The sequence below is a fragment of the Phoenix dactylifera genome, chromosome 10 (assembly GCF_009389715.1).
Source record: "Phoenix dactylifera cultivar Barhee BC4 chromosome 10, palm_55x_up_171113_PBpolish2nd_filt_p, whole genome shotgun sequence".
Classification (NCBI taxonomy): domain Eukaryota; kingdom Viridiplantae; phylum Streptophyta; class Magnoliopsida; order Arecales; family Arecaceae; genus Phoenix; species Phoenix dactylifera.
The window spans coordinates 14,503,335-14,516,184 of record NC_052401.1 but is presented as its reverse complement, the minus strand read 5'-3'; the positions used below and the strand labels follow the sequence as shown (position 1 = coordinate 14,516,184).

Below are 12,850 nucleotides of genomic sequence, written 5' to 3'. Positions count from 1 at the left end.
CTGTAGCTATCTTGTACCAAAAATAAAAGAAAAGCTGTGGTCATTAGAAGGCCAACGGGATGAACATGGTGGTAATGTCAAATGTGTCGGGTATCTAAATAGGTTTGCCAACATTAAAATTTTCAGGCTGTTACTTATAGCTCACTCAAACTCCAAGCCGGGTCCCACTCAAACTCCCATCACTACAAGAAAATACACTTTCAGCGACCACTTTTGGCGACTACATGAATCGTGGTCGCGGCAAATAAGGCTATTTGCGACCAACATCCTTATTAGTTACTGAATGATTGTCCTACACCGACGAAATGGATATTTGGTCGCGAAAAAGCAAAACCAAGTTGGCGGGGTGGAGGTAAAACTTTGGCGACTAACGTTTGGTCGCGGATAATAAGGCTATCTGCGACCACCATCCTTGTTAGTTACGGAATAATTATCCTACACCGACGAACTGCATATTTGGTCGCGGAAAAGCAAAACCAAGTTGGCGGGTGGAGGTAAAACTTTGGGCAACTAACGTTTGGTCACGGAAAAGAAGGCTATCTGCGACCAACATCCTTGTTAGTTACGGAATAAATATCCTACACCGACGAAATGCATATTTAGTCGCGGAAAAGCAAAACTAAGTTGGCACGAGTCCAATATTTCGCGCGGGCTGGAGGTAAAACTTTTGGCGACTAAATTTTGGTCCTTAAAGTTCACCTCCAACAACTAAAAAAAATTTAGTCCAGAAAAACTTTTACGAATCTAATTTCGGTCCATAAAGTTTCCATAAAATCGAACGATGTTGTACTAGCCCCTGTAAAATGCTAATTTCTAAGTTCAAAAAAAGAAAAAACTGCTTATTTTCAAACGGTGCCGTTTGACATCTTAATTCACTTAGGCATGCATATTCTTGTCTCTTCGGCTAAATCTCAATCCTACAACTTTTCTTCATACTTAAATTCTTTTTTTTATTATTATTATAATATAATTTTAAAAGCTCGAGCTCGATGCTTGACTCCTTATCAAATAAATATATGGATCGACAGGATACGCGACATGAGGACGTGGCAGGAACGAAAATTTACTTAAAAATATATAGAATTCTTGGACTATCCTACGGGCAGGATCGAAAATCCGCTCAGAAATAAATTTGCACGCATCCTTTTTAGTTACTGAATGATTGTTTTACATCAATTAAATGCATATTTGATCGTAGAAAATCAAAACCAAGTTGGCGCGGGTCCAGTATTTCGCGCGGGCTGGAGGTAAAAGTTTTGGCGACTAAATTTTGGTTCCCAAATGTTCATATGTAGCGACTAAACCAATTTAGTCGCGAAAAGTATGAATGCAGGGAAACCAAATAAAAAAAACCTAATTCCCTATTCTTCTTCTATTCACCCGCACGTCGCCTTCACCTTGCCTTCACCCGCACGTCGGCTTCACCTGCACGTCGGCATCGCCCGTTCGCCGGTTCACCCGTTCGGTCATCCCTTCGGCGTCGGCGTCCCAAGGTACGTTCTCTTCTCTGGATTTTAATTTCGCAGAGGCCGGGAGGGAGAGGGAGAGGGAGAGGTGGCCGGAGGTCGTCGGGAAATTAGGAGGCCAGCCGGGAGAGGATTTGATAAGCTGGGAGAGAAACAGAGGCCGGGAGGGAGAGGGAGAGGGAGAGGTGGCCGGGGGTCGTCGGGGGTCGTCGGGAACCAGTGGAGGCGAGCCGGGAGAAGAAGAAACCCATTTATTTAGCAGAGGCCGGGAGGGAGAGGGAGAGGGAGAGGGAGCGGTGGCCGGGGGTCCTTGGGGGTTGTCGGGAAATTTGGAGGCGAGGCGAGAGAAGAAGAAACCGACGAGGGCTTCTCCTCCTTCGCCGCCGCCGCATCCACTGCGGAGGGCTTCTCCTCCTTCGCCGCCGCCGCCGCCACCGGGGAGGAGATTTGGGGCGAGGTCCTTTTCTTGGGCCGGCAGGGAGAGAGAGCGAGGAGGGATTTGGGGACGGTGGTTTTGTTTTGGGTGGAGAGAAACAGAGGGGAGAAATCAGGGGATTGGAGTGTTTTGGTCTTGGTTTTCCTTCCCTCACGTTACTCCGATCCAGCTGGGCCATCGGGAAGAAAGATAGGGGGATTGGAGATGGACTTCTTAGAGGGTGGAGATTTTTTTAATTTTTTCTTCCCATTTCTATTTGGGTTGAATGGTTGCCGTGCTGTGGTATCGAAGGGGAGATGGGAGATGGGATTTTTTTTAAACTAAATATATTTTCATGCTCCTATTCAAGAATTATATTAAACTGAAGAGGCTTCTTTATCTTTGTTAGATTCATGCATCTTTGTTGAAATAGTATACTTGACAGCTATCTATTTTCATATCATTTTTTTAACTATTTTGTACTTATTAAAATTTATTATTATTATAATAATAATAAAAGAAAATGTCTCATTCACTGAATTTGTCTTAGGCCTCCAAATGTATTGGGCCGTCTCTGGTTTTCTGCTGCAACTTTTTTTTGCAGGATACAAAAATAAATCTATAAACTAATCAATCTAACTTGATGAAGTACTTTGTAGGTCAGTCAAAATGGACAAGAGTTGGATGACAATAAAAAATAGAATGAAGAGTAAAGAGTATAGAGAAGGGGTGAAGTCCTTTATTGAATTTGCGGTGGCAAATTTAGGCTCAGCAAATGATATTTGGTGTTCTTGTGTCGAGTGCATGAATGACAAAAAACAAAGCATTCAAGTTGTCAAGATTCATTTAATGTTAAAAGGAATCTCGCCTTCTTACAAGACTTGGGTGCAACATGGAGAATCGGTTCACGTGCATCAATCTTGTGTTTCAAATAATGCTAACTGTGACAATGGTGGAGGTGTTGAGGATAGAATGGCTGGGGATGGCACCGATGATAGGGAAGAATTGTCTAATATGCTGGAAGATGTTTGCATGGGCGCTTTCATGAATGACGATATTGACGAATTGCCTAATAACTTGGGGAGGGAGGATGCACAGAATTTTGATAAGTTGTTTGATGATGCTCAACAACCCATTTATCCTAGTTGCAAAACTTTTACAGTATTATCATTCGTTATTAAGATGCTTCATATTAAGGTGTACAACCAGTGGAGCAATTCCTCTTTTGACATGAACATGAAGGTATACAAGGAAATTCTACCGGAGTATCATAAGTCTGTTCCATGGACCCTTTATGAAGTCAAGAAATTTTTACGAAATTTGGGTTTGGGATATGTGCTAATTCATGCATGCAAATATGATTGTGTTCTTTTTTGGAAGGAGAATGCGAACCTGGAGAAATGCCCTATATTGATGAGCCTAAATATAAGCTGAATGATGGTAACGGTAAGAAGATTCCTCATAAAATTTTGCGGTACTTTCCCCTGACACCGAGATTGAAGCGCTTATTTTTGTCTCCGAAAATAGCTGTAGATATGAGATGGCACAAGGAGAAGCGAGTGGATGACGAAACATTAAGACATCCGGCTGATGGGGAGGAATGGAAGAACTTTGATCGGCAACATCCTGAGTTTTCCAAGAATCCGCGGAATGTGAGGTTAGGGCTAGCCACCGATGGTTTCAATCCTTTTGGAAATATGAGCACATCGTACAGTATGTGGCCCGTTATCATGATGCCTTATAATCTTCCACCTTGGAAGTGTATGAAAGAGCAATTTTGTATGCTGTCATTGCTTATTCCCGGAAAAACGGCTCCCGGTAAAGAAATAGATGTTTACTTGAGGCCATTAATTGATGAGTTGAAAGAGCTTTGGAAGGATGGCGTGCAAACTTATGATGCCTCTAGTGGAAGTACATTTAGAATGCGTGCTGCTCTCATGTGTACCATTAATGACTTTCTTGCATATGGTAACATGTCTGGATGGCCAACAAAAGGTTATTTGGCTTGTCCCATTTGTAACGAAGATGCTTCATCAGAACGTTTGAGGAGTAAGATTGGCTATATGGGTGCGAGGCGTTTCTTGCCTGAGAACCACATATGGCGAAAGAGCGAGCTCTTTAATGGTAAAAGTGAGGACAGGTCAAGGCCATGAGAGTTCACGGGAGAAGAGATCTTGGAGCAAATTAATTCAGGGACATACAAGCCATTGGGCAAGCATCCAAGCATTAATAAGAAAAGAAAAAGGGGCAAAGATGCTGACACGATGAAGTAATGGAGGAGCCTAGCGATGAAGAAGAAGACATTGATAGTGACAGTGATACACTCGTAGATTTAGAGCTATGATATATTTCTCTAATGATCTATCTATAGCAAAGTTGAACATTTTTATCTTACATGCTTCTGTTTTATATGTTAATAAAAATCATCCATTTTTATCTTACATGCTTCTGTTTTATATGTTAATGAAAATCATCCATTTTTATCTTACATGCTTCTGTTTTATATGTTAATGAAAATCATCCATTTTTATCTTACATGCTTCTATTTTTTATGGAGAGTGTGATGTACTTTTTACTTCATATTTCTTTATGGCTGAATGTAATATTGTATCTATCTGGTTTTTATTATGAAAGATGCACAAAGTAGGTAAACAATTTGTGAAGCCTGGGTGCTTGTCCCAGAAGCTGACGGGATACGAAAGGCAAAGGCAAAAAAGGATTGAAATGAACTCAATGAGATTAGAGGCTCTTGGCATACCAGGTATGTCCAAGGCATTGTTTGGTTCAAATCAGAATGGTAATGAAGGACCGAACAAGATTAGCAATGGCGATGATGATGATGAGTATCTGCCATCTGATATGAAGAACTGAATTCTTCTGGAGATGCTGAACTTGTGCCCGTGATGGCTGCCCAACCTACTCTGCTCCCTACCTTTTCTATCCAGCAAACCCACGAGCTTTCAAGTCCACCTATTATTGCCAACAGCGTGGGTGAGAAAACTCATCTTTCTGAATCTTGTTATTGCTAAGATACTCTTGGTAAAATGATGGCATTTCAGTAATTTTGTGTTTTTTTTGCGTTCTCTTTATCTATCATTAGCAGGTTTGTCTTATGGCCTAAAGTATTTAACTATTTTAGCAGGTTCATCATCAAAGCGCGTGCGGGGTAAGACAGTTGGGAAAGGAATTGATAAGCTCATTGCCCAGAATGGCGGAGAAAAGCTTTCTGTTCCAGTACTTGATGAGTGGAATGCTTTATGTGGTATTAATGCCCCAAAGGTAGCCAGTCTGTTGCGGGTGTATATTAGGAGAATGTGTCCAATTAAGGGCATACCGACGTGGCGGCATGTAGACGAGGCTACTCAATCTGCTATCATACAATCTGTCCTTGTAATTATTTATTGCATAATATTTTTTTACATACTTGTAATAGTTGCATTGATCATACTACATAATGATTTTACTTATGTTTTTAGGACAAGTTCAAAATCTCGGATGATTATCATGGCAATCTAGTAGCTTAGCAAGCTGTCCACAGAAAATGCTACAATATCCACAGAAATTGGAGGCACAATATGAAATTGCATTACAAGCGTGTTAAGAACGTCTTACATGTGGATCCTTATGGTCATCCATACGAACATGTGACTCAAGAGGATTGGCGCCACTTAATTGACGATGTGTGGAAAAGCAAAGAACACAAGGTAACTTACATATTTAGTGCTTCAGAGTTTATAAGTAAAATATTTGATCATAATGTTTTCTTTAGATTTTTAATTTGTATTTTTTTTGAAGGTGAGATCAAAAGCTGGCAAAAAGAATAGGAAAAAGCTTGAGTACAATCATTGTTCAGGTCTCGGTCATTTGTTGCAACAATGACTATACAGGTAATATATTTTTGAGTATGTGCTGGCTATATTTTTAGTGAATTGCCTGTGAAACAGTCTATGGAATAGTTTTGGCTATTGTAAAATAGATAATTTGCTGCAAGTAGATTTTTTATTCTAGTTTGCTGCATGTATATTTTTGGAATCCTTTTATGCAAGTAGATCTGACGGTTATTCTAGTTTTTTTATTATATAGTGGCTATATGCTAATCTAAATTACACTTTGCAGCCGGAGTTTAATGGTTCTGAAAACCTTGAATTTCCAGAATTCTATAAGAAAACTCATACCAAGAAGAACAAAGAGTGGATTGATCCTATTTGCACCGTGAAACATGTAGGTATCTAAAATCTCAATAATAATTTAAATCACTTTATGCTTTTGCAAGATTATATATACATTTAATTCTATTGTTACCTTTGCATTGACAGTCAAAGATGTTGAGCTTGCGAGAAGAATCTTCCCAATCCGGTGTGCAATTAACATCAGAGGAGATGTCTAGGCAGGCACTTGGAAAAAGGAAGAGATACATTCTTGGATTTGGGGATGGGCCGAAGCCCTCTTCATCTTCTTCCACACCTAGTCGTGTGTCACAAGACCATGTTGGGGAGTTACAGAAACTTAAAGCTGAGATGGAGGAGATGAAGATGGAGCGTGAGATGGAGCATGAGGAGCTGCGGAGGCAATTGGAACAGGAGAGGAGAGAGCGTGAGGAGGAAAAGAAAGAGCGAGAGGAAGAACAGAAGCAAATTGCACATCTTACAAGTTTGGTGACAGAGTTCTTAAAGGAAAAGACTCAAACGCATAAGTCGTCTATCCATCATGATGGGGCCATGTATTCAACTGGTGGCACAAATACTCGTTGGTATGTATTCTCATTTATATTACGTAGGTTATTTAGAGATTTAGACCAAATTAAGAGAAATATCATTGTGAACTTATACTTGAATTTTAGTTTATTATTTTTCACATGTGGTTATTGATTGTGTATTCTTTTTTGCTTTCTCAGATACATGGTGGAGTTATGAGCATGTGAATCTAGTTTTTGGTACATGGATAGCTTTTGTTCAGATGATCATGGTGGAGTTGTCTACAAGCAGAAATCTGTTTTTTGTTTATTCATATTTTTATCTACATGATGGTTGTTTGGATGAATTGCAAGATCAGATATTTTGGGATTTTTAATTTACATTTTGATGTGTTTGGTGATGATTATCACCTTAACATATGGTATGGATGAAACATTTTGATGAATGGTTAATAGGTTTGCTTGACTTTAGACTTATAAATGATGATATTTATAATGAATGATTATGGATTCTCCAATATTGTGTATACTTCTATTTGGATGAGCAAATGTATTGTGCAATATGGATAATGGATAGGCTGTGTTGGTTGTACAGGATTTGGAACGAGCCCAAAAATAAATATTAAGCTTATAATTTGAATTATTAATTAAATACAGGTTAATACTTTCTGCCACCAAAAAACGTTTGTTGCCAATGCATTCCAATACATTCTACGACCAAACTATTGGTGGGAGAAGATAGACATTCAGTGACCATATTTTTGGTAGCGGAAGACAAACATTCCACGACCAACTATTTGGTCGGCGTGGGAATTAGCGACAACAAATTTGGTCGCTGAAAAGTTGCTTCGGCAACCAAACATTGGTCGTTGTTGGTGTACCTTAGGTGACCACACAATATTGGTCGCCAAAACCTTTCAGTGACTAGGGTTCGGCGACGAAGAGTATTCTAGTCGCGAAAAGGTTTCGGCGACCAAATATGGTTATTCGGTGACTAGAATCTTAGTCGCTGAATATATATTTTCTTGTAGTGCATAAAATAGGTTTGCCGACTTAAATAGGTCGCAATCCACTTTTTTGAGATTCGTGTAAAATATTAATGTGGCCGAAATAGGAGCACGTACCATATGATGGTATGCGCCCCATATGATTTTTGTTCTTCAATTCCTTGTCTTACCGTGAGGCCTGCAACCAACATATGGCGTGCCCGTCCACTGAGGATGGGGAGAAAATAGTGTGAGCCTCCAATAAGATGAGCTTTGCCATTGTCTTTTTGCGTGCAATCAATTTGGTTGCCAAGTCACTGCAAGTAACTCAAATCCAGCGTTTGCTTTGACCTAGTTCAGTAATTAGAACGCACAATGACGTTCTTGGGTTCAAATAGAACATCTCAACTTGCAACTAAAATCATCATGTGACCAACTACAATAGTTGGGAAGTGAGAGTTGTTACATCATGATTGATGTGGCTAAAATATGCCAACCAATTAGAAAGTGATACCGAGCGTGATGGAAATTCAGTTTTATTTGGATTCAAATTTTTGGGCTAATCTAGTCGATTCAGAAACTCTAGAGCCTGAGTCTAGCAGAAAAACTTTTTGTCTATAAAGAAAGGCCCAACATCCAGTACAAGAGAGGTATTCTAATTCTTTTCCTATCATCTTTGCTTCTGTAATCTTCATGCTTTATGGCCTCTATTGTTCCTCCAAAACCCTTTTTGGCTTAAAAGATTTTCTTTCTTATTTGAAAAGTTATAGAAAAAATAAATTCATGTCTGCTTTGATTTCATCTAAAAAAATTGTAAATGAAATAAAAATAGAATCTACATTTTGTGAAAAATATGTGATCCATACAAGAAAACAATTTGATGAAAATAGTGATAAAATCTTATTTACGGTCAATTATGTCATAAGAAATATTAAATGGATTAGCTATATTATCGATTGAAAATAGTATTTTAATGAATCTTGAGTACAAAGTTTGATTAGTAATTTTGCATCTTAAAATGTTAGACAAATTATTTTTAAATGAATTTTTTAAAGTATTTTGTATTTATTAATTTTGTATTATTATTTTTCAAAAAAAAAGATCTCCTTAATGAGTTCGCCTTAGGTCTCCAAATGCATTAAGCCGCTCGTGCATGCAAGAAAAGTGACCTAAATTAAGTATAGTAAAAGGCCAAAACAAAGTGCTTCACTTGGTTTGATCCTTTAGGACTATCCTATGATCCAAATTTTTGCCCCTATTGGCCTAGGATAGAATAGTGATTCTTAAATATTAGCAGTAATGCTGTTAGCATGACTCGAACAACAAGATAAAAATACTTGATAAAGTCATAATACATGATATATCTTGGCATTTGTAAGTATTCTTCGAGACTCACAAAGTCTCGAAGACCCTTTGCCGACTAGGGTGGTGAAAGGTGGCCGGAGTTGGAATCAGATTTAACACGAATGAACGATCGATAACTAAGGGCTCGTTTGGTTCGCGGGAAAAGAAGGGGGGAAAGTGTGGTCAACGGGAAAGTAATGAGATGCCTCTTGTTTGGTTGGAGTTTTCAAAGGAGAGAGAAGGGAAAGTTATATTCCCATGGGAATGTGATTCCCACATTTCATGGGAAAGTCTTTCCCATGAGAAACATGGGAAAGTTACTTTCTCATGAGGTGGGAATCACTCCATTTTTATTTTTTCCCAAAAAGTCCTTTCAGCATTAAAGAAGCATTAAAGAGGCATTAAAAACCTAATTTTTATTAAGGGCATAATAGGAATTATATATAACTTTCCTAGGAAAGTGGACGGCCAACCAAACATAAGTACCTTGGAAATTTGTCACTTTCCCATGGTCAACCAAACATGCCAAAATTACTTTCCTAGGCATCCTCTTCCTAGGAATTTGTTTCCCAGGAATCATATTCCTAGGAAGGAAAATGCTTCCCGCGAACCAAACGAGCCCTAAAAGGAAACCAATCCAATGAAAAGTTTAATCAGTAAGAAGGGATGAGGCGTTCCTCTCGCATGCGGTCTACCCAGTAGAGCAGAGATTCCAAGGTGGTGTAGGTGGCGGTGAAGCCGAGGCGGCGGGCCTTGCCGGAGCTGGCCAGCATCTTCGCTGGGAAGCGGAACACGGTGTCGAGGAAGGCCCAGTTGGCGAGGTCGTCCATCCGGGTGGGGCGCAGATCACTCTCCTTGGCCACAATCTCCTCCCACGCCGCTCCCTTGTCCCCCATCAGCCTGCTGTAGCTCGTCTCCTCCGACACCAACTCGTCACCGCCATCAGCCTGCAAGGGAAGCCCGAATTTGGCCGCCAGCGCCGGCCAGACCTCCTTCCATGTGAAGGCGGTGCCGTTCACCGCATTGAAAGCCTGGCAGTCTGCTTCTGCTGCAGCTGCTGCTAATGATGATGATGATGATGGTGACGACGACGACGAAGCGGATGCCACCGATGCCCACCAAAGATGCTGTTTAGAGACGAGCCGGGCATCGGAGGCATCCATGTAGGGCTCCTCCCAGCAACGCCTGAGGCCATGAAAGTAGAAGGGGAGGCCCAGGTGCCTGCAGATGCTGGCGTACACGCAAAGGCTCCCCATCAGGTTGAAGTGGGACCGCTGGGAGGAGCCCAGCAGCAGCCCCGGGCGATGGACCGACCATCTGGCGATCCTCCTCCCGCCGCCGCCGCCGTCGCTTCCACCTCCCAGCCGGTCCTTGACGAGGTCCTCCAGCGCGTAGTAGAAGTTGCGGACCTCCTCTCCCACCCGCGGGCTCTCCTCCTCGTAATAAACATGGCAGCCGCCGCCGCCGGCCTGCTTGACGGAGACGTAGTGCATGGTGCCCGTTTGCAGGGCCAGGTGGGCGATGGCAGGGCTGGGGACAGGGAGAAGGAGGGCGTCGAGGGCGTTGGAGAGCATGGCACGGTTCTGGTCGCAGCACTCCTGGGTGTCCAGGGGGAACTGGCTCGCCCAGGTCACCCAGAATACGTGCGTCACCTGCTCCGCCAGCGGCGACAGCATCTCCATCGTCTCCCCACGGTCGAGCATGTCGCACGCCAGAAACCGGTACCGTTCATTATCACCGTCATCGTCGGCGTCATCCGGGGGCCTGCGAGCAACGCCATACACCAGCTTCCATGCAGAGCTGGGGAGGAGCAGAGCTCTCACTAGCTCCCGGCCCACAAGCCCCGTCGCACCCGCAACCAGCGCCACCTTCCCTTCCCCCCTCCTTGCTGCTGCTACCGCCGTCGCGGCCATGCTCGCTGCCGGGGCTCCCGTCGTGTGCACTCTCCCATTGCCTAGCTTGCCCGCGTCCATGAATACATAGATATTGGAGATACAACCTCACGCATGCACGACCCAGCTGACCTGCATGCACGAACGCATATTACCAGTATAAAATCCAAAACCTCCATTAAAGAGCCCTTGATGATATGACAAGATGAGCACGCACAACTATCTTCGAATGCTTCATTAGCTAAGTTTCATAGCACAACTTAATTAACTTCTTAGAAGATACTGGTAATCACAGATAAAGAAGTAAAAATCGGAAAAATCCTAAGGATACTTGCAGCAGCAAAAGGCATAAGTTGATGTAAATTGTTCAAAAGAGAATTGCATGCAACAAAGGACGTGTATAATCCCTGAGATACAGAATAGCCATCATTAATCTTTATAAATTTAATCCCTTAGGAAGATTGTATTAAATAGCAGGGTCAGGATGCTAGCTGCTTTACCCTCTAGACTGACTCCAAACACTATAAGATCGAAATAATAGGGATGAGCCACGGATTGGTAGGTAACATATCCTGAAAGCAAATACCCAACAGTTCCTGATGAATAAATGGAGCTAATGTGTGCGAGAGAGATGAAAAAACTGATCATGTTGACACCTAAATCCGTGGAACAAGATTTTTTCTGAAATATTGCTGGCAAATGCATGCACAATGTACTTAATATTAATTTCCACAATTAAACTCAAGTAAAGGAGACGATGATCTATGGTAGTGAAACTAAGCTTATAGAATACAATATTATACTCTTAACAGATAGCATTGTTTACTTGCTTCTTGATGACAGCAGGGACGAAGAACATAGCATTGAGAGAGGCAATGGGAACAAAAACAGATTCAAATCACACCAAGATCAGAGAATCTGTCATCCAAAGCAGGGTCACAGTAATAGCTAAGAGTGTCCCCCTATATACCAAAGACAACCTTTTTTAAAAAAATTGATGGTTGTTATGGATGTCAAGAAAACAAGTGCATCACTTCAGGCCTTTAAAAATCAAACATTGGTAAAAATCGAGAATACGAGCAAAGATTTAAGAAAAAATGGCACAGGATTCAGGATTTAGATGCATTATCCGAAACAAACAGCCATCAGTGAGAGAGAGGAGAGAAGGAGCAGGCCACTGTGTCAGGGCGAAGCCCCAGGGGAGTCCGGGAGAGAGGGTGGAAGGAGAGAGTACCTCGAGGCGCTAGGAGAGAAAGCCGGCTTCGCCTCCACCTGCGTTCTCCACCGCCGTTGACGCCGGCCGCCGGAGAGAGGGAAGAGAGCCAGAGAGGCTGAGAGAGGGCCGACGGAAAGAGAACAGAGAAGAGAGGAAATAGGGATCGGCAGAGACGGAGGGGGTGCTTAGGATTGAATTTTTAAATTTTTATTTATTCCAGATGACTGCAATGCCCCTAATTTTGATAGCTAACTTCGCTTTGCAACCAGGGGTAAAATGGATTTTGTGTGAATAAAAAACGGCCACGTCCCGGAGGAACCGGATCGTCTGGCAGCCGGTCAACGATGTTACAGTCCGACCATGAGTCAAAGTTTTAGTTTTGCCTCGCGCGCAAAAGAATGATCACCTTCGTTCGATGGATGAAAAAAAGAATTAGAGTAATTTGAGAGTTGTGCAGGATGCGGTTCAATAATTGACATTGCAAAAAAAAATCGATTATCCTTTCATGCGCAAGATGCAATCTGAACCTGACATAGCCCGCAATAGCTTTCTCGTTTATCAATAGCTTTACTTGAACCTAATATCAATGCATAGGTCTATCACTTGGGGTCAAAATTTGCATCCATGAATTTTCTAGGGTTGTGTATAGATCTGCTAAAAATTTACTTAAGAGTTAGACCCAACCCAATTTGATTATATATTATGTTCAGATATGGGTTTGATTTCATGATCCTGACTTGGATCTGGATTTGATTTGAACTTGATGGTTTACCTATATATATAATGTGTAGATTTTCGAGAAATAGTATATAATGTATAATGTTATATATATGTCTCT

General features: G+C 41.7%; 4 protein-coding genes across 4 annotated transcripts; 3 read left to right on the top strand and 1 right to left on the bottom strand.

The window, feature by feature from the left end:
• The first annotated feature begins 1,466 nt into the window (after positions 1–1,466).
• LOC120112092 lies at positions 1,467–3,315 on the top strand. The gene is made up of 2 exons (XM_039130659.1): positions 1,467–1,493; positions 2,546–3,315. Exon 2 carries the CDS (start codon positions 2,551–2,553, stop codon positions 3,313–3,315), a length of 765 nt encoding a protein of 254 aa, XP_038986587.1. The 5' UTR covers positions 1,467–1,493; positions 2,546–2,550.
• Positions 3,316–4,153: 838 nt separating this feature from the next.
• LOC120112091 lies at positions 4,154–5,689 on the top strand. Its single transcript, XM_039130658.1, has 5 exons — positions 4,154–4,207; positions 4,516–4,724; positions 4,941–5,271; positions 5,358–5,396; positions 5,509–5,689. Exons 1-5 carry the CDS (start codon positions 4,154–4,156, stop codon positions 5,527–5,529), a joined length of 654 nt encoding a protein of 217 aa, XP_038986586.1. The 3' UTR covers positions 5,530–5,689.
• A 36-nt stretch (positions 5,690–5,725) lies between these two features.
• LOC120112208 (ribosomal biogenesis protein LAS1L-like) lies at positions 5,726–6,860 on the top strand. The gene is made up of 4 exons (XM_039131045.1): positions 5,726–5,768; positions 5,998–6,102; positions 6,198–6,631; positions 6,776–6,860. Coding segments are annotated over exons 1-4 (552 nt in total). The 5' UTR covers positions 5,726–5,756; the 3' UTR covers positions 6,777–6,860.
• Positions 6,861–8,860: 2,000 nt separating this feature from the next.
• LOC103698858 ((S)-8-oxocitronellyl enol synthase CYC2) lies at positions 8,861–12,173 on the bottom strand. The gene is made up of 3 exons (XM_039131044.1): positions 12,031–12,173; positions 9,526–10,928; positions 8,861–9,041 (listed from the first exon to the last, which is right to left on the bottom strand). The coding sequence occupies exon 2, from the start codon at positions 10,875–10,877 to the stop codon at positions 9,558–9,560; it is 1,320 nt and encodes a 439-aa protein (XP_038986972.1). The 5' UTR covers positions 10,878–10,928; positions 12,031–12,173; the 3' UTR covers positions 8,861–9,041; positions 9,526–9,557.
• Positions 12,174–12,850: the final 677 nt, after the last annotated feature.

Bases quoted from the DNA above. Each gene is read 5' to 3' on its own strand.
- LOC120112092 (XM_039130659.1), top strand. From the start codon at position 2,551: ATGGACAAGAGTTGGATGACAATAAAAAATAGAATGAAGAGTAAAGAG.
- LOC120112091 (XM_039130658.1), top strand. From the start codon at position 4,154: ATGGAGGAGCCTAGCGATGAAGAAGAAGACATTGATAGTGACAGTGAT. The intron at 4,725-4,940 runs GTATCTGCCATC...ATGGCATTTCAG, and splicing joins AATGGCGATGATGATGATGA to TAATTTTGTGTTTTTTTTGC. The intron at 5,397-5,508 runs GTAGCTTAGCAA...TGGATCCTTATG, and splicing joins ATGATTATCATGGCAATCTA to GTCATCCATACGAACATGTG.
- LOC120112208 (XM_039131045.1), top strand. The intron at 6,103-6,197 runs GTAGGTATCTAA...TTGCATTGACAG, and splicing joins CTATTTGCACCGTGAAACAT to TCAAAGATGTTGAGCTTGCG.
- LOC103698858 (XM_039131044.1), bottom strand. From the start codon at position 10,877: ATGGACGCGGGCAAGCTAGGCAATGGGAGAGTGCACACGACGGGAGCC.